The 21,430-nt window shown below is 43.5% G+C and overlaps 1 protein-coding gene across 6 annotated transcripts in view; it reads right to left on the bottom strand.

The window, feature by feature from the left end:
• The window catches only part of Rprd2 (regulation of nuclear pre-mRNA domain containing 2), a 53,303-nt gene extending 36,303 nt beyond the window's left edge, over positions 1-17,000 (bottom strand). For 4 of the 6 annotated variants that reach the window (XM_075978143.1, XM_075978145.1, XM_075978144.1 and 1 more), the window contains exon 1: positions 16,262-16,999. In XM_075978143.1, the coding sequence (XP_075834258.1) occupies positions 16,262-16,466 (205 nt within the window). In that variant the 5' untranslated portion in view covers positions 16,467-16,999. Of the gene's footprint in view, positions 1-16,261 lie in introns of all 6 variants that reach the window. The other 2 variants (XM_075978148.1, XM_075978149.1) reach the window with 1 other exon arrangement.
• Between the last annotated feature and the right edge of the window lie 4,430 nt (positions 17,001-21,430).

Raw genomic sequence — 21,430 nt, 5'->3', positions numbered from 1 at the left:
TACATTAGGACCCTGCCTCAGAAATACACACACAGGAAGCAAGTCTTTCACCGTAATTTGACACTGTGTGTACCTCTGACACATGCTCACACGATGCCTTCTTTCACCTGCTTCCCATTTCTGGAGCCATGCACACAGATACGGTTACTTTGTGCTCTGCCATTGAGATATCCTAGAAATTTCTGTGTAACCAAGTTTCCCAACATATGTGCTCTGAAACAACAATCACATGAAGAAGTGGATTCACCAGGCAGGTGGTATACACCTGTAATCCACTTAGAAAGTGGAGACACAAGCATCAGGAGCCGGAGGCTATTCTTAACTACATCCTGAGGGACTCCACGGTCAAATAAGTATAGAAAATGCCGAATACCCTACTCTCCAACCCTCAAGGGAGTTCAGGAAACATTTATTAGTGGTAATTAAAGTTTCACAGCATAAAAGTAGATTTAACAATAATTTGGTAGCACCTTACTTGTTTGTTTGTTTATTTGAGACAAGGTTCTTTAAGTACCAGCCCTGGCTGTTCTGGAACTCACAGCGATCCTCTGCCTCCCGAGTGCTGGTTTAAAAGCTTGAGCCACCACCGCCCACCTGAATGCCATTTTTTAAAAGATTTATTTTATTTATTATATACACAGTGTTCTGGGAACTGGATCTCGTTACAGATGGGCATGAGCCATGATATGGTTGCTGGGAATTAAACACAGGACTTCCAGAAGAGCAGTCAGTGCTCTTAATCTCTGAGCCATCTCTCCAGTCCAAGAATGCCATTTTTAAAGTGAAGTGCTAGTTGGGCAGTGGTGGCACACACCTTTAATCCCAGCACTCAGGAGGCAGGGGCAGGTGGGTTTCTGTGAGTTTTTTTTTTTTTGGTTTTTCGAGACAGGGTTTCTCTGTGGCTTTGGAGCCTGTCCTGGAACTAGCTCTGTAGACCAGGCTGGTCTCGAACTCACAGAGATCCGCCTGCCTCTGCCTCCCGAGTGCTGGGATTAAAGGCGTGTGCCACCATCGCCCGGCTTTCTGTGAGTTTTTTTGAGGCCAGCCTGGTCTACACAAGAGCTTGTTCCAGGACAGGCTCCAAAGTGACGGAGAAATCCTGTCTCGAAAAACACTAAAAAATAAAAAACAAAAATAAAAAGCCATTCTTGGACTGGAGAGATGACTCATACTGGATGCTATTCTAGAGGTCCTGATCTCAATTCCCAGCAATCACATGGTGGCTGGAAACCATCTATGAGATCTGGCGCCCTCTAATGGTGTGCAGACATATGTTGGCAGAACACTGTATACATAATAAATAAATAAATAAATAAATAAATAAATAAAAATTTTTTTTTAAGGGATGGCATTCTTGGGTTGTAGAGACTCCTCTGAAGTTAAGAGCTCCAGTTCTTAGAGCTCTGGAAACTTTTTCCTGGTCTCCATACACATTCCTCAAATAGGATGCATAGACATACATGTAAGAAAATCACCTATACAAATTAAATAAGGGCCAAAAATGGCATTCTTAACATCACCGTATTTTGGGAAATGTATGATCATGAATCTTCAGTTCTATTTTTGTCACTACTTTACTGTAGTTTATGCACTCTTATGCTCATGCATATGGTACAAACTATAGTCTGAGAAACCTAAGATGAGAGATATAAATTATTTAAATCTAATAATAAATAGAAATAAATTATTTTATTTTCTTCAACTCTAGAGATTGCACCTAGGGTATGGCACACGCTGATGGGCTTGAGTCCCATCCCTAGTTCTAGAAGTCTATAACCTAGTTGGTCCTCTGAGACACTGTGAGTTCACATGCTCTTCCCTTGCCTGCTATCAGGATTTTACTTGCCCAGGCTAATCTTAAAGCCCTTGTCTCAAACTGATCCACTGTTCCAGGACAGGCTCCGAAGCTACACAGAAACACTGTTTCGAAAGACAAATTTCAAATAACTTAATAGTTTGGAAATTTTTTGCTCTGAGATAATGTGCTTCTAACTCTAACAGTCTGTAAAATAGTAATTATATCAATGGCAGCATTTTATGCTTTTTGGCAAAATAAAGTGACAAACTTGAGATTTCACACATTATAAAAAAAAAAAAACTAAATTTGGGAGATTGCTCAGTTGGTAAAAGTACAGCAATGGGGGAAGGAGGCTCTCCAGGGCTCGCTGGCAAGACAACCCAGTACCAGGCCAAGGCCAGTGAGTGTGGTTGTGGGTGTTCACGCAGATTCATGGAAAACACAGTGGCACCTCAGGGATGATTTCAGCCGTTTCCAACCACAGAGTGGATTCATCTCTATCGGAGGCTGTGGGAGGAGTTACGGCAGGTGACAACTAGTGTTCAGATGTCAACCCACCAACAAATGATTCTCTGATGGAGAAGATTCCTGTCTAGGCAGGGTCTATGGGATCACCGACTCTGGAAACTGTTGCTCCTGTCTGCAATTACACATTTGCTAAAGCAGCTATGGTGTCTCCAATACCTGTACTGTGGTGTATAATTTCATATGATATGTATGTGTAATCTCATGTTTGCATCTCAATCAGGAAGATGACTTTCCATTAAACATTATAATTTTGATATATAGAAAATATATTAGGATATGCTTCATAACTACATCTATTGACCCACAAGGACTGGAAGACACTTAAAAACCTGCTTTGTTCTTTTTATTCAAACTACACACAACTAGCTCATTTTTACCTCAGAGCAAGTTCAAACTAGACTGAATGTTTTTGTAAATAAATTCTGTAAGTTAAAAACTTCATAGATATGCACAAGGTCAGAGTTACGGAAGTCTAACCAAGGTTATTAACACAAAGCAACCTAAAAAATCATGTCAAGGAGCTCAGCGGTTAAGAGCACTGCCTGCTCTTCCGAAGGTCCTGAGTTCAATTCCCAGCAACCACATGGTAGCTCATGACCATCTATGATGAGATCTTGTACCCTCTTCTGGCCTGAAGGCATACAAGTAGACAGAACACTATATATAATAGATAGATAGATAGATAGATAGATAGATAGATAGATAGATAGATAGATAGATAGATCTTTAAAAAAATTTTAAAAAATCATGTCGATTCTTCACTTGCCAAGTCTGGTTGATAAACACCTATGTCTTGCAGCTTGTCTCACCGGGTACTGTGCACCCCCCCCCACACCCCATCAGTCTCAGCCTCTGGTCAGTCTTACACCAGAAACCTTAAAACCTTGCTTTGTCATGGTAAATGGCTCTGTCCTTATAATATACCAAAAAATGTGTTAGGACCGATGAGATGTAACTCTTGTAACTTTTTTTTCTTATTGCCTCAAGTCTCTTATAAAAAATGTATTTAGGGGGGCTAGAGAGATGGCTCAGTGGTTAAGAGCCCAGGCTGCTCTTCCAGAGGTCCTGAGTTCAATTCCCAGCAACCACATGGTGGCTCACAATCATCTGTAATGAGATCTGGCGCCCTCTTCTGGCATTCAGGCATACATGGAGGCAGAATGTTGTATACATAATAAATAAATAAATAAAATCTTTTTAAAAAAATGTATTTAGGGGGCTGGAGAGATGGTTCAGAGGTTAAGAGCACTGACTGTTCTTCCAGAGGTCCTGAGTTCAATTCCCAGCAACCACATGGTGGCTCACAACTGTCTATAATGAGATCTGGTGCCCTCTTCTGGCCAGCAAGCATACAGACAGAACACTGTATACATAATAAATAAATAAATCTCTTTAAAATGTATTTAAGCTAGGTGAACAAAGAAACAGGAAAAAATTAGAACAAAAAAATGAAACAAAAAACTAAAAAGAATTAAAACTTAGAAAAAAATTAGAGAACAAAAGAAAAAAGACAGAAAAATAAAGAACATGACCCAAACATCATATGTATAAATTTATTCTGTACCCCTCAGACAGAAAAACCTTAAGTTCAATTTCGCTACACTGTGAAGTTTTTCTTCAAAACCTGGAGGTAGCCTCGAGAGCTCGTCTGTCAACCTACTAATAATATTAAGGACCGCTTTCCCTTCTATTCAGGACTTCTTTATTGTTCTTACACCTTAGCAAGTTGATTTCCATGTCCACAAAACATTTTAATTAAGCCTCCAAAAGGATAATGCCAAATGAAAATTCTCGATCAGAATACTGCAGTTTTCCAAGTTTTTTTCTAACCAGATTTTGCATAGGTTTTAAGAAGCAAACATGATTCAACATATGTTAAACAGAAGGTCCTGAGAACAAAATGCAGCTTAAGGCATTCAGGAGCCAGCTGCAGCTGTGTAGGGGTAAGCCCTGACAAGTAAGAGATCCTGTCTATTTAAAAAAAAAAAAAGACTGGGGGTCCTCAGCAGTTAAGGGCAGTATTGCTCTTGCAGAGGACTTGATTGCTGGCACCAAATGGTGGTTCACAATATGTGACTCCTCCAGTTCCAGAAGCTCTGACTTCTGTGGGCACATCAAGCACAGAGTAGACATACAGACATGGAGGCAAAGAACTCAAACACAAAAACTAAAAGAATAAATCTTAAAAAATAAATAAAAAAAACACCACCAAGGATGCTCTCTGGATGAAGGCTACCTAGTACACCCATTCATATGAATACGCACACACACAAGTTAGTTGAGCTGGATACAATGGTGCACATCTGTAATCCCAGTACTAGGGAAGCCAAGGCAGAGGAAATACTAACAGTTTTTTTTACTAACATGAGCTACATACATTAATTCCTCGTCTCAAAACCAAAAGACAGAAGGAAGCAGCAGCAGTTTGCCCCACATGTTGCTAGGTCTTGTGTTCAATTCCTAGTGCTACAAAAGTAAGTACATAAAAATAAAAAATAAAGAGGGAGCAAGGTGGCTCAACAGATGCCGAAAAGCCTGATGACAGTTCTAACCCTGGAACCCATGTGATGGAAGTTGTCCTCTAACCTCCAGATAAATGACGTAGCGTGAGTGCACTCATATGTGCAACACAAACACGCAGTGCAGCGCGCGCGCGCGCACACACACACACACACACACACTAAGTAAGTAAGTAACTGGAGGCATTCTGAACTCTGGCTCAGACGGTCTTCTCACCCTTCATCAATAACACTTCTTTCAGCAACAGACACCTACAACTGGTAAAACACAGAACATAAGAAGCTGTAAGCTGCCCAACCAACACATCTACCACACAACTTCCACACCTAAGGCTCAAGGAATATCATGAAAGAGAGGGTAAAAGATTTAAGAGCCAGAGGCACAGGACATCTATAGCTAAATTGTGTACCTTAGGAATGGCAGGGAAAATAAACCAATAAAACCTCAAAAAAATGGTTGCCTGAACAAGATCAGCATGACAACAGTCAGTATGCTAACTTGGACAGCAAAATTTCCCTAGGGTCCCTATCCTAGAAAAAACTACAGGTGGTCAATGGCTACTGAGACAAGAAAAATTAGTTTCCCTCATGGATGAGATCCCAAATGGGATGTCCGCCCTAGACATAGGAACAATACTGAGTCAGTAAGCGTATATACATGTACACGTGCACACACACACAACAATAATCAGAGACCATGAATTTGGAGAGGGGAGGAATTTAGAGGGAAGGAAGGGGTGGAAGTGATGTATGACGTTCTCAAAAAGAAAAAAAAAAATAATAGGCTGGAGTGATGGCTTTGTTCTTGCAAAAAAATCAAAAACCAGATTCAGTTCCCAGCACCAACATGATGGTTCACAACCACCGTACCTACAGTCCAGGGAATCTGACACCCTCTCCTGACCTCTGCAGGTCCTAGGGACTGATGTTCTCATACATACATGCAAGCAAAACACTCATACACATAAAATTAAAAGAGAAAAGTTTAAGGCATGATGGGCTAGCAAAAGACCTCAGGGGCAAAAGAGCTCAGGGGCTAAGAGCACTTAATTATTATGTCTGGAATATATTAAACATGTTTTTTGTTGCTGATACATAGCCCTGGCTGGCTGCAAATTCAGTCCTCACATCTTAACTTTCCAGGTCCTATGGTGATTTAAATAATGCACATTATACATTAAAACAACTGCAAATGAGGGACTTACACCTGTGAATTGTATGTAGCTCAAGGTATTTTAAAAAACAAGACACCCCAAAATTTAACATATTCAAAATTAAATTTCTTTTTCTTTTTTATGATTTCTCTGTGTAACAGCTCTGGCTGTCCTGGAACTTGTTCTGTAGACCAGGCTGGCCTTCAACTCACAGAAATCTGCCTGCCTCTGCCTCCTGAGTGTTGAAAATAAAAGTGTGCGCCACTGTACCTGGCTTCAAGACTAAATTTCTCATCTACCCTTCAAAACCTGCTCTACTTGCAACCTTCACCAGTAACCACTAACTCCTTATAGTTGCTGAGGCAAAAATCAAAGTCATTGAGACAACTCTTACTCCATATTGAATCCATCCAAAAACATGAGATCTCCCTGTATGAAAAGGTTCTTACGAAACCCATCACTACTTTCAATGAATACCTACCAATAAGATATAAGTAATGAATAAATCTTGTTGGCCAGATGTCATGACTTACACTCAGCTTTCAGGAAGCTGAAACAAGAAGACTGACAGAAGTTTGAGGCCAGCCTGGGCTACATGGTGAGTTCAGGGCCAGATTGGGCTATATAACAATACTAATTAAAACAACTATCTGGTGGGATCTGCCTAGAAAACACAAGATTACTTTGAATCACCTCTCTCCACAAGCTGACCCATGCCATTAACATTTGACAACAGATTACACCAGCCATCTAGCTAACTGGTGTCCTTGTTTCTGCAGCAACCAGAAGAACCTTTTAAACACTTAAATCAGAAGCAAATAATATAGCTCATTTTGTTAGATTTATTTTATTCTATATGTGTATTTATCTGTGTATGTATACGCACCACATGTGTGCTTGGTGCTCACAGAAGACAGAAGATGTTGGATCCCCTGGAACTGGAGTTATTATTATTATTTTTTTTTTATTTTTTGGTTTTTCGAGACAGGGTTTCTCTGTAGTTTTGGTGCCCGTCCCGGAACTAGCTGGCCTCGAACTCCCAGAGATCCGCCTGCCTCTGCCTCCCGAGTGCTGGGATTAAAGGCGTGCACCACCACCGCCCGGCCTGGAATTATTATTGATAGCTATGAGCTACCATGTGAGTGTTGGGAACCAAATTCATGTCCTCTCTCTCTTAACTGCCGAGCCCTCTCTCCAGCTCCTATAGCTGAGTTTGTAGAATATTTGTCTAGCATTCACAATATCCAAGATTCTATCACAGTCACACAGCAGTGATCCTAGCACTTGGAAGGCAAAGGCAGAAGACCAGTTCAAGATCATTAAGGCTAGCAAGGGCTATGTAAGACTGTCTCAAACAAACACGAGCTAGCACATATTCAGTCAGACACATGTACACCATACTATCATAAATCAGTTACTATCCCTCCTTTGCTAAATGGCTCTCAGTATAAAAGTTCTGGGCTGGGGATATGGCTCAATTCACAGAGGGCTTGCCTAGAATTCACAAGACCTGGGGTTGCTGGGGATTGAACTCAGGACCTCTGAAAGAGTAGACAATGCTCTTATCCTCTGATTCATCTCTCCAACCTGGCTATTAATATTTTTTATTATATTTATTTTGTATGCACGCGCGCGCGCGCGCGCGCGCGCGCGTGTGTGTGTGTGTGTGTGTAATTCCCACAGGAGTTCTCTCCTGTGTGTGTGTGTGTGTGTGTAATTCCCACAGGAGTTCTCTCCTTCTACCATGTGGGTCCTGGGGACAGAACTCAGGTTGTCAGACTTGGTGGCAAGCACCTGTATACCAACCAAGCCACCCCCTACATACATTGCCCAATTTTTGCCTTCTTCCTCAAAGGTTACCTTCTCAGTCACATTAATCTGATACTCCAACCTCTCTAACACCCTGCAGTCCCCATTTCTGTTTGATAGCATCTATCACCTTCCATAGATTTAATTAACTTGTTATTCACTGCATCTGCTGTCTGTCTCAACTCACTAGAGTAAGCTGTCCGACAGGAAAATGCCCTGCCCACTGTGATCTTAGTGCCCAGACAGTAGCTAGCACAGCAGGTGTTCTGTAAATATTTCTGATGGTTAACAGGCACAGGAGTGCAGCTAGAGGGAGGAACAAACCCCAGTTCTACAGCACAGTAAGGAAACTATGCTCGACAACAACTACATTTCAGAATAGCTCATACAAGTTCTTCTGTTCTTTTTTATATATCTGTGTCTCTGTGAATGCATGTGCACTTGTGTGTGCCCACAGAAGTCAGAAGAGGGCATCAGACTCTTTGGAGCTGAGCTGCCTAATATAGTTTCTGTGATCCAAACTTGGTTTTCATGCTAGAGCAACAAGCACCCTGAACTGCTAAGTCAACTTTCCAGTGTCTTGTAGAGGATTTTCAATGTTCTAAATGCAAAGAAATGATGAGCAACTGTGGTGGTGACAAACGACTTTAATCCTGGCACTCAGGAGGCAGAGGCAGAGGCAGGCGGAGCTCAGTGAGTTTGAGGCTAGCCTGGTCTACACGAGCTAGTTCCAGGACAGCCTGAACTATACAGAGAAACTCTGCCTCGAAAAAAACAAAAAAGAAAACAGTCTGGAGAGATGGCTCAGTAGTCAAGAGCACTAGCTGATCTTCCAGAGGATCCAAGTCCAGTTCCCAACATCCACATGGTGAGTCACAAACATACAGTATACACGCATACATGTAGATAAATGCTCGATGCTGTGGTCTCTCCTCTCATTCTAGCTACTTGGGAGGCTGAGGCAAGAGGATCCTGAGTTCAATGACAACATAGATAACACTCCATCTCAAAATACAAACAAAAAGTATTCTGTAACTCAAAGTTCAATACCTGTATTAGTCATACACTGGGTATGTGTGGTAGTATTGTTAGTATACTCTACAAATCTAGCCTAAGTATCTGCTGCAACAGATAGATTACAAGAAGGTAAACAGTTGAAGGAAGAGACCAGACCTGCACAAAATGGTGTCATGTCTTTGATAAGTATAAAAACCAAAGGTAAACTAGCAGGTTGGGATTAAGTTCAGTGGTACTGGAGATCACATGCCTCTGGTATCTCAAGATTCTGAGCTCAGTCTCAAACTCTTTTATCCCATAAGACTGAACTCTCTACTGACTAGTATGTATCTCAAACATTATATGACCAAAACTTTTTCATTACTTAATGTAAGTGAACCTCACATTTAGAGAGGTTTTTCTTTAGTATGAAACTTAAATATGTTCAACTTGTTTTCCCTTTTTTATTGATAAAAACAGACATGATTTTCAGAACATCAAATAAGTACTTCTCCCACCGTGGGGAAAGAATAAAAAACTGAACAAACACAGCAGTGGTGGCACATGCCTTTAATCCCAGCACTTGGGAGGCAGAGGCAGGTGGATCTCTGTGAGTTCTAGGTCAGCCTGGTCTACAGAGGGAGTTCCAGGAGAGAGCAACACTGAAAAACCCTGTCACGAAAAACCAAACCAAACCAAATCAAAACATTAAAACCTTAGGATTGGAAAGAGTGCTCAATGGTTAGAGCAATTGCTGCTCTTACAGAGGAACCTATGGTCCACTTTGGAACCTGAAATTTGAACTGGGAAATCATTGCATAGATCAAGATAGTAATTGTGGGGGGCTGGAGAGATGGCTCAGCACATAAGAGCACTAGCTGTTCTTCCAGAGGACAGGAGTTCAATTCCCAGCATCCGCATACCAGCTCATAATTGTCTGCAACTCCAGTTCCAGGGTACCCGACACCCTCATACAGATATGCATGCAGGCAAAGCACCAAGGCAGCACATTAAAAAAAAATTAAATAAAAAAAAGACAGTAATTGTGATCCCAGGCTAGTTTGGACTAGAGTCAAAAAAGCAACAACAGAGCAGTAACAGCACCACATGGAAGATCACAAACAGCTGTATCCAGTTCTAGGGAACCAACACTCTTCTGGCTCTGCAGGCACCAAGCTCTCAAGTGGTATACACACATACACACACACGGAGGCAGGGAAAACACTCATACACACTCAATACACTCATACTCATACACACTCATATACTCATAGTGTGCGCACACATGCACAGTAAATACTAAAACTTCAACATTCTCCACAAAGATACGTGTTTGAGGAGATAATATTTACCTTGGTTTGAACATTATATATATATGTGTGTGTGTGTGTGTGTGTGTTCATAAATATGTACAATTTTATGTCAATTTAAAAACATAAAAACAAAAAAATTAGGTTTTCAGGGCATATCTTTAATACCAACACTCAGGATGCTGAGGCAGGAGGATCTCTAAGTTTAGTCTCCTGGTCTTCATAATAAGTTCCAGGACAGCCAACACCACACAGTTCATCCCTGGGTTATGCCATACTTTTAAAGGCGAGGCATAGTATACAATCAATCCCACCACTGGAAACAGGAGGATAAGGAGTATAAGGTCAGTCGGAACTACAGGAAACCCTAGCTCAAAAACAAAACAAACCTCTACCAACCTAAAAGATTAAAATAAGAGACACAATACCTCAATATTCTAGCTAATCTACATGGGCTAGGCTTGAATAAGAAGCAAATTATCTGGAGTTTTCTGCACTATAGAAATACTTTATCCTTTCCTCTTTTTTTCCCTTTCTCTCTTCTGTAGACAGGTCCTCCATTAGCCTTAATCCTCCTAGCTCTGCTTCTTAAATATTGTGATTACAGCAAATCCCATTATACCTAGTTGCCTTTCTATTTTTTGTAATTTTAACTAGAGATGGCTGAAGGGTCAGTGTGATTGTTCAAGTGGGAAAGGAGTCAATCATCAAGCCTGATGAACTGAGTTCCATCCCTGGAACCCACAGGATGAAGGAAGAGAACTGACTCCTACAAGTTATCCTCTGACTGACCATACATGCACTGTGGCATGGATATACCCCTGGGCCTCAAAACAGATAAATGCAAAAATATATATTCTTTAATAGCTGAATGAAGTCTTATGCAATGTTTTGGTTTACAATTGATTGCTAATTAAGACTTCTACTTTTCCTGCAGAACTCATTTAAATTTTCATTTTTGTTTCCTAAAATATATCAAACCACTCAATGATTAAAAATAAGGGCCGGGCGGTGGTGGCGCACGCCTTTAATCCCAGCACTCGGGAGGCAGAGGCAGGCGGATCTCTGTGAGTTCAAGACCAGCCTGGTCTACAAGAGCTGGTTCCAGGACAGGCTCCAAAACCACAGAGAAACCCTGTCTCGAAAAAACCAAAAAAAAAAAAATAAAAAATAAAAAAAAATAAGGGATGGAGCTGGGGGGGTCCCAGCACTCGGGAGGCAGAGGCAGGTGGATCTCTGTGAGCTCGAGGCCAGCCTGGTCTACAAGAGCGAGTTCCAGGACAGGCTCCAAAGCTACAGAGAAAAATCTGTCTAGAAAAACCAAAAAAATAAAATAATAATAATATTATTATTAATAAGAGATGGGCAGTGGTGGTACACGCCTTTAATCCCAGCACTAGGGAGGGAGATGCAGGCAGATCTCTGTGAGTGAGGCCAGCGTGGTCTACAAGAGTTAGTTCCGGGACAGCAAAGCTATCACACAGAGAAACCCTGTCTCAAAAAAAAAAAAAAAAGACTGAGTCTGAGTCTGAGTGGCTAAGAGTGCATACTGCTCTTATACAGGACCTGAGTTCAGTTCCCAGCATGCACATCAACATTCACAACTCCAAGGTCCAGGGAATCCAACTCACATACCCCCCAAGGCAGGCACATGTGTAGAATAAAAATAAAAATAAATTATCCCGGCCAGCGGGATACGAATAGGGGTCCCTGATAAACCTAGAGGAGAAAAAGGAATGGAGGGGACAAGAGACTCAAGAAATGACAGCAAAACAGGCTTTCTGATCCAGGTGCCACTTTATTATTGGGGAGGGTGTCAGGTCTGCTGGAATTCAGGTCTGGAGACGTCCCTAGCTGATAAGGAAATACTGAGGGTCTGTGATTGTTCACTAATAAAGGAAATGTTCAAGGCTTCTAAAGCCTGGGGCCTGCAGGTCTCACTAGGCTAATTTCCTAGGTGCAGAACTTGCCCTGCAAAGGTGAATATTTTACTTGTGAACTTAAGATTGCATAAATAAAATCAGGTCTCAAAATACAGGTCCTTGCTTCCAGCAATAAATCATTTTTTTAAAAGATAAAACAAAGGCTTCAGGAAACAGGGTTTCACTTTTGTCCCTTTTGTTCAGACCACCTTCTAATTCACTAAGAGGTTGATCTAAGTCTCTCCCAGAGGGGTAACTTCACCTCAGTACTCCAAGCAAAGCTAAGGATCTCAGCAGAAAATAATTCATGTTTCTGTAGGTTAATTCTATACTAAGATAGATGCATTATCTCCTTAAACTCAGCCCATAAATTCTGTGAGTACAATGCTCCCTGTATCTCTTTATCTCTTAAGATAAAGACCATGGTTTAAGTACTTTACACCCCCAGGATGAATCAATGGATCTGAACATAGCTCTAATTCTAAGGTTTTTCTATCTTTCTGTACTGACTCTTGTTTTATACTTAAAATGGGAGAAAAAATATAATACATCCTGACCCAGCAAGCAAGCCATCCCTAATGTTTCACTAAATTATAAACACTTTCATAATCAGGAATTTTAAAAAATTGTTCAAGTTTTTTGGGGGTGAGACTGTATAGCTCAGGTTGGCCTCAAACTTGTAATTCTCCTGTTTCGAATTCCAAGTGACTGGACTGCAGGCATGTGCAACCAGGCCAGGAGTATTTTTTTACTCATTTTGCAATACTATTTTGGCAAATATTTACTGATCTATATCCAGTGCTTGGGGATATAGGGACAAACAAGACATAACCCTGACAATTGAGAAAAATAGGTAATAAAGATATAACAAGTAAATACAGTAATTTAGCATGCTGAAAATAAGATGATAAGCCTGCCAGGTGTGGTGCTGAATGCCTTAAATACTAGCACTCAGGAAACAGAGGCAGGCAGATCACAATGAATTGGAAATCAGCCTGGTAGACATGGCAAGCAAGCCCAGGCTTCTCTGTGAGTTTGAGGCCAGCCTGGTCTACATAGTGAGTTCCAGGCAAGCCAGAGATAGATAATGAGTTCCCACCTTGAAAAAACTGAACGAAAAAAGAAAGGGGAAAAAAAGGAAAGAAACAATAGGAATTGAAGGTAATGAGAAAAGGCCTTCCTGAGGAGGGTAATACTTGAAGTGAGATCCACAAGAGAAGGTGGCAGGAGCTGAAGAAGGCTGGACAGGTAACACAGGCTCTTGGAGGGGCCACAGTACAAAAAACTTAACTCTACTGCAACAATATCACTGGAAGGTTAAAAAGAAGAGGCATGAGCTGGGCTTGGTAGCCCACTCCTTTAATTGAACACTCCAGAGGCAGAAACAGGCTGATCTCGTTTAGATTGAGGCTAGCCTGGTCTACATAGCAAGTTCAAGCACAGTCAGGACTACACAGAGAGAGACCGTGTCTTTAAAAGAGAAAAAAAAAGTAGAGGCCTACTATCTGTTCATAATGTAGAAAGACCACATCAGAAAACAAGCACGGTGGTGAACTACCAACCAGCAACAGGGAGGCTGAGACCAATGTGGGCGACACACTCAGTATCAAACCAGCCAGGGCAGCTCAGACAGAAGATAACAAATGTTACAGACATACCTAGATGAAATCAATGAAACCTGTCTATCGAATCCATCTCCAGAAAGCATGCTTGCTCATTAATTGTTTTCATTACAATGCATAAAAAAGCCTGTTATTACTACACATCGTAAGATTGAGGAAACAGTGGACTTGAGGTGTGTGTAGTCTAGTGGTAGTGACTGTTTGCACAGAACTCAGGAGGCCCTGGGTTAGATGCCTCATAAAATGACAGAAAGAAAACATCTCCTGAACGTCTATAGCACAGTCACTTAAAGTTAACTGAGGTCTAAATGATTAAGAACCGATGTCAAAAGAAAAGGGAGAAGCAAAGGTGACATCAGGAAAATGGACAGGGATTGGAAATGCCCAGATACCTACCTCACAATTTTGCCTAAGCAAACTTAGCAACCAAACTCTGTCAAGATCTACACAAAAATAAGTGATAATGCAAGCCTAAAACTATTTGTGTCTTACTTTTCAGCACCCAGGTTCCGTAAGCCAGAAATCCATCAGGTGTAAATGTGAATGAATGTCCACAAATTATTCTCAGCTATGTTAGAAAGTTAAATTCCACTCCAGCAGGTTTTTTTTAAAAAAAAAATGCATTTAACTTTATTTACATTGTGTAGAATGTACTTTTGAAATGAAATATTGCTCTCCTACTCTCAGTACCAACATACCAACAAAGGAAATAAGCTCAGACACAAAACAGCAGCAAGAGCAGGAAAAAGCCGGGTGATGGTGGCGCACGCCTTTAATCCCAGCACTCGGGAGGCAGAGGCAGGCGGATCTCTGTGAGTTCGAGACCAGCCTGGTCTACAGAGCTAGTTCCAGGACAGGCTCCAAAGCCACAGAGAAACCCTGTCTCGAAAAAAAAAAAAAAGAGCAGGAAAAATTCTGGTCTCATTGCTGACTAAGAAAAAAACAGCATTGTCACTTGTGATCCCACAAAGCAGAGATAGGAACCAACTTATTCTTGAAAATGGCATAAGCATAGAGTTTAAGGACCAGGGAGCAACAGCAGGAAATGAAGGCTGCTTCCTAACTGAAGACAGGGTGGAAGATGATCTCGTCACATCAGCACTGTCTACTACACTGATGGACCCAAAACATCAAACACTGCTCCAGAGTTAATGACAGACTCGAATCCTAAATACATTCTACTGAGTAACCTTTAGCAAAATCACATTTCTGAGCCCTAATTTCCTTAGTTATAAGTTAGATTATAAAGTACATTAAAAGGTTTAAGGATACGGCTGGCATGCGGCAGATACTTAACATGTGAATCTTTGAAGGTAATAGCATTATTTAATATTGCAGATTCTAATTTGGCAAGAAATAAATGAAGAAGAGATCTGATAATAGTCAACAGAGATTACCTAATCTGTCTTTTTCTTGAGTATCCTTCTCAGCACTGTATTTCAAAGAACTGTCCCATCAATAACTTTAAATACAAAAGCTTTCAAGTTTGGGGCCTTTAATTTTGTTCACAAACAAGCAAACTCAAAACTATTCCAGAAGCAAAGACAGCGGTGCAATAAGCAAACTGTTAAATGGGTGGCAAGGGCAAGAGGCTAGAAAAGGGGAGAGCAAACTAAAACTCTAATAAATATGTATGGAACTGGGATTAGGGTTGCTTGGAATCTACTATATAGCCCAAACTTCAAACTTGTGGCAATCCTCCTGCCTCAGCCTCCAGAATGGCGTGAGCCACCACGCCCAGTTTAACAATCTATAGTTTTAGAAGACCGCTTTTCTACACTAAAGCGGCGGTGCGGGGAGAGCCCCACAGGTTGAAGGGAAGAAGAAACTATAACTGGGGGGGGGGGGGAACGTATATGCTAAAATAAATACTGAGAAGCCTACACGCCCCATTTTGATTGCCTATGCAAACCAACTCGGTTCTCTAAAATGTAGTTCAGGTGGCTGGAAGTGGCCGGAGACAGTGTATGTTTCGGTAGCAACGGTGATGCCGACTACAGCTTCCCAGCGAGCCTGACTTTTCTGCTGCACACATACAGGTGAAGGGAAAACAGGTGGCCGCCTCCCAGCCCCGTCGGCGCTCAGCCCGCTTCACAGGCCACCTCCTCCCAGCACCGCCGGCCAGGAGAAGGCCCCTTCCCCGATCGGCACAGCCCCAGGGTCGCGGCGACAGCAAACCCTGAACGGCCCCGCAGGTCCCGGGGAAAGGGACAGCTCAGAGCTCCACGACCAGGAAACCCAGAAATCGCCAACACGCCAAGGCCTCGAAGGAACGAACGGACGCTACGATTTCCGTGAAGGCTCAGAAAAATCAACAGGACACCTTCCGAAGCTCGGGAGGGAAACCCGCGGACGCCCGTGGGTCTAGGCCCAACGGCCCAAGGTCACGCCAAAGGAGCCGCGGAAAAATTCCAAGCAATGAGCCCCCTGCAGACCAGGGCAACCCTGCCTAGGAATGGAGTCTGGGCTCGGGGGCACCCGCGCCCGAGCTGTAATGGGAACCCCAACTGAATGCAGCGGCTCCGCGGGCAAAGCCCCGAGGATCGGGGGCCGCACAACCTCCATTTCGCCAGCATCCCCCTTCCCGGTGCCCCCACACTCACATCTCCGCAGCCACTTCATCCAATGGTAGACGATCGTGCTGTGGTGCTTCTTGTTCTCTATACACCAGGAAGACAGGCCCTGAATGGATTCCATGGTGTTGGTCACCGACTGGAATTTTCGATCCAACGAGGACTCCAGGGCCCCGGCGGACGAGGCCGACGAGGAGGAGGCCTTACTGCTGCCTCCGCCGCCGCCGGCCGCCATCTTCCCGGTTTGCACAAGCGCCGCTGGTCCTGTGGCGGCGGCGACGGCGGCGGGAGCGGGCAAAACAATCAGTGCGAGTGCGTGAGAGCCGTGGGAGGGAGGGAGGCCAGGGGGTGGGGATGCTGCACGCGCCGGGCTCTCCGGGAGGCAGGACGACTAGCGGGGCACCCGGGCGGCCCCCACGCACGCCGAGGCGGGGCTGCGGCGGCCCAGGATTGTCACTAGGGTTCGGGGGTCGTGCTTGAACGGCGGCCGGGACCATGCGACGCCCTGCCAAACGCCCGGCGGCCGAAGCCAACACGTTTAGCCGCACGGCCCTCAACTCTCAAGGCCCTTCCCTCATCCCGTCGGCCGGACTCCGGCGAGCCCGGGCGGCATCGGCATCGGGAGCGCGACGCCGCCGGACCGTCTCTCGGGTGGCGGGACGCTGTCCTCTAGGCTCGCTGCCCCAGAGAAGGCCCACGGCGCCCGAGTCACAATTTTTTTTTTTTTTTTTTTGCAACGCAATAGCAGCAGAGGACCAGCTAAAGCAACGCGCACGCGCGCGCTAGCCCCGCCCCTCCGCTTCCTCCTGGCCCTTGAGGCCCTGATGGCCCTGCAATCTGGCCAATCACGGGAGGCGTCGGGGAAGCGCGCGCAAGAGTCGCCCCGCCCTGAGCGCTGAGGAGGTGCGGCGTTCCCTCGTGCGCCTGCGCGTTAGCTCTGCGCCGAGCGGGTTGGGTGGAAAACCTGGGGAAGGGGTACGCGGGACTGGGCAAGCTGGAGATGCGTAGCGCTCCTGCCCTGCCTTTCGCTTCCTAGCGGGGTTGCTCCCTTGGAGCCTTTAGCTCGCACAAGGCTGGGAAGTTCACACCGTTTTGTGACCACTGTTTTCCGGAAGCCGCGGCTGCGTCCGCTAGCACCCCTAAATCGGGGATGTACGGGTGACAAAATGGCTGGCGTCCATCTTGCCGCGCGGTAGGCGGTGCGCATGCGCCTGCGCCCGCTAGCCGTTCTCTACGCAGACTCCGGGACTAAACGGAGTTACACACCCGACTTGAGTGATATCATTCACAGCCAGTCGACCGTCAGCACTCTAGAAAGAGGGAATAAGGAAATTAAACAAAAATTTCTCTGTAAAGTTCTCGAGGCGAGGAAAGAGTAATTGACAAGATGTGGCTTCTTTGGTCGATTATAATAATCTCACAATTCTGTAAAGCACTATAGTTTACAAGTCTTAAATATTGCGTTTATTAGCCTAGACTCAGATTAACAATTACATATCATCTGCCTATGTTAATCTTTTGGGAATATTTGGGGGTTCGTGTATTCCTACTAAATAGGCCAATTTCATTTTAATTATGCCTCAATAGAAGAGAGGGGTTTTTTGTTTATTGTTTTTTAATATTTATTTATTATGTATATAATATTCTCTCTGTATGCCTACAGGCCAGAAGAGGGCACCAGACCCCATTACAGATGGCTGTGAGCCACCTGGTGGTTGCTGGGAATTGAACTCAGGACCTTTGAAAAAGCAGGCAATGCTCTTAACCTCTGAGCCATCTCTGTAGCCCCAGAAGAGAGATTTTTGCGGCAAGGAACTGTTTCATCAAGTTCACATTTAGTATTCATTAATGTCGTTGTGCCAAGAACTGTTTTAGGATTGGGGAAATGATGGCAAAAACAAAATTCCTCCGACTTGACTTGATATTGTGAGGGCCAGCCATGATAATCTAAGTCTGGGCAGGTCACCCAAAGAAAGTTCTTCCTCCAACCCTTATCACCTGGGACTCTGGCCATTGATGAAATTCAATGGAGGCTGGGGTCTCAACTGTTTACCCTGAGACAATGCCTAGATGAAATCACGGGACCCCCACCCAGGAACAGACCATCCACAGGAAATTCCTGGCATTCCAACCACTGCACATAGAAACACCTACCAGCACACAGTCACCAGGAAACCCTATACAAATGTCAGCCAATCAGGGGTCTTAAAACCTCAAAAAAAGCTCACCCCCACCTTTATTACTATAAAACCCTATTCTAATTGAACTCGGGGCTCTCACATTATTCCAATAGGTTAGACATGCAGAGAGACCGAGTTTGCAAACTTGGATTAAAATAAAGGCTCTTTGCTTTTACATATGGGACTCTTGGTTTCCTTGTGGGCTTGCGGGGATTGAGGGAGTAAGGAGTCATAAAGAGGCATGGAATAGGATTAAGGGGGAAAGACTGAGTATATGAATAAAAATGGTGTGAACCAGTTTTTAAAAGAAATACTTGAAGCCAGGAGGTGGTGGCCTGCACCTTTAATCCCACCAGAGGCAGAGGCAGGTGGATTTCTGTGAGTTCGAGGCCAGCCTGGTCTACAGAGTGAGTTCCAGGACAGCCAAGGCTACATAGACAAACCTTGTCTAGAGAAACCAAAAATAAATGAATAAATATATAAAATATCTTTAAGCAAATGTCTACTAGATATAACTTACCTTGCTGTCCATCTTGCATAGTTACAATAAAGGGCTGGCCAATGCCTCCAGTAGGGAGTGAGGTTTGGATATTACCCAGAGGCCCTCCATCAGTCACTATGGTGATGACCCTCTGGCCGCCACTCCCCACCACTTGCTGGATTGATGAGTCAAGTGAATTTCCTTCTTCGATTTCCTCTAAATTAGCTAGGGATAACAAAAGTGAATTTAAATTTTATATATATATATATATATATATATATATATATATATATATATACATATATGAATACAAGTTTCATCATCCTCTTTTTGGAAAATAAAATTTTTGGTTGACTTTTTTTTTTTTAATAGGGTCTTCTGTACCCAAGCAACTCAGCCAGTCTCAGCCTTCTAAGTCCAGGACGACAGGACTGAGCACAAATAATCTTCCAGAAAAGCTTTCATGAGTAACAAGTCAGGAGAGAAGAACACAGGGACTTTGCTAGAACAGTATTTTCTAAAAACGTCCTCACCTAGATGTTAGCAGTGTTCAATAAAGAGGTCTTTGGTGCTGTTGGTAGCGTACACTGCAATCACAGCACTGAGGATCCTGAGGCAGGAGAACTGCCTTGACTTCCAGGCCAGCCTGGGCTATGTAGTGAGATTCCTTCTCAAGAAACAGAAAAACAAAATAACAAAAACAAACAAAGATCCAACTCCCAAATAAAAAGAGATCGGTGCTACGAATAAATACATTTTGAAAGGCTAGTTTAATGCACTTAAACGTTCCAGGTGTGACGGGGGCATGATAAATCCTATTTGGGAGACAAAGGCAGGAGGATGTCAAGTTCCAAGCTGCATATAGAGTCTGAGGCCAGCCTGGGCTACGTGAGACCCCTTGTTGAAGAAAACCAAGCTATATACTTACTTTTTAGGGTAGTGGGGTAGAGGACAGGGTCTCATTGTGTAGTCCTGCCTTACTTGGAACTGTGTAAACCTGACTGGCTTCAAAGAGATACACCAGACTCTGCCTCCTGAGTAATGGAATTTACCAAGAGCTTCAGCGTGAATGGCTGTTTATGGTCTTACCTTTCCAGTTTTCTGTTAGATAATTTAACAGTTTCAGAGCAAGATTGTTGAATCCCACCAGCCATTGAGGCTAAATCTTCGGGATGGACATGCTGAAGGCCAGCCTTGGTGGTAAAATAGGGACTCGAGAGTAGTGAAAACAGAGGCCCGGGAGATGGCTCCGAGGTTAGGAACACTGGCTGCTCTTCCAGAGGTCCAGAGTTTAAATCCCAACTAGTATCATGGGGGCATATGATGCTCTTCTTTAGTAAGAGACACGTAAACTAGATTAGGGACTTTAGGATGAGCAAATACTTAGTATAAATATTGTGGGGCGGTGGTGGTGCATACCTTTAATCCCCCCACTTGGGAGGCAGAGATAGTCAAATCTTTGAGTTCAAGGCCTACAGAGTGAGCTCCAGGACAGGACAGGCTCCAAAAATACAGAGGAAACACTATCTCAAAAAACCAAGGTAAATAAATATGCCTTTGTATGGCTGTTAGGGGTTCAGTTCATCAGAGCCTGGACCTTCCCTCTGCCATATAGGGCTTAAAATTCCATCTTGGAGTGCTTTCGCACCCTCACACCTTGTTCTCCTCCCACCCTCCTGCCAACTCCACACATCATCTTTCAGACCTGAACCCCTCCATTCCCCCCCAAGCAGGTCTTTGGCAGAAATCACTGGTATATGTGTGTGGGTGAGGGGTTTGTGCATGTCCCAGTCCACCTGTGGAAGTCAGAGGACAACTTGCAGCTTTTCTCTTTGTGGGGGCTAAACACATTATTGATTAACTCCAAGTTACCAATAATGTATTGGTTTTGCATTAAGAGATCAAAGCACTTCCCACTTGGGGTCATCTAACCAAGAGTAAGTCCAGATTTGAATCCTCTACTTCATGTTTCCTGTGTCTTCCATCCTGTCTGCCTGTTGAATGAGTCTGAATCTGTGGGCTGTTTTGTCACTCTGACTCTTGGCTTTGCTGTCTTTACTGAACAGCTTGAAAAGTGTCACATGGGGAAGGACTATCGGGTACTTACCAGAAACCTTTAACAGAGTTTAACGAGATGTCATTGACTGCAAAGACCCCAGCCAACCCAGAAAACATTACGATAAACATCACTGTTTTACCATTCAATGTCCAAATGTGTTACATTTATGATGGACATTCATTTTAGAAGATTGCTTTCAGCCTCCTTTTTTTTAAAATATTTATTTATTATTATGTATACAATATTCTGTCTGTGTATGTCTGCAGGCCAAAAGAGGGCACCAGACCTCATTACAGATGGTTGTGAGCCACCATGTGGTTGCCGGGAATTGAACTCAGGACCTTTGGAAGAGCAGGCAATGCTCTTAACCACTGAGCCATCTCTCCAGCCCCCCCTTTTTTTTTTTTGGTTTTTTGAGACAGGGTTTCTCTGTGGTTTTGGAGCCTGCCCTGGAACTAGCTCTTGTAGAACAGGTTGGT

The sequence above is a fragment of the Microtus pennsylvanicus genome, chromosome 7 (assembly GCF_037038515.1).
Source record: "Microtus pennsylvanicus isolate mMicPen1 chromosome 7, mMicPen1.hap1, whole genome shotgun sequence".
NCBI classification, from domain to species: domain Eukaryota; kingdom Metazoa; phylum Chordata; class Mammalia; order Rodentia; family Cricetidae; genus Microtus; species Microtus pennsylvanicus.
Note: the sequence above shows the minus strand (reverse complement) of the source record. Positions and strands in the feature narration are given on the sequence as shown.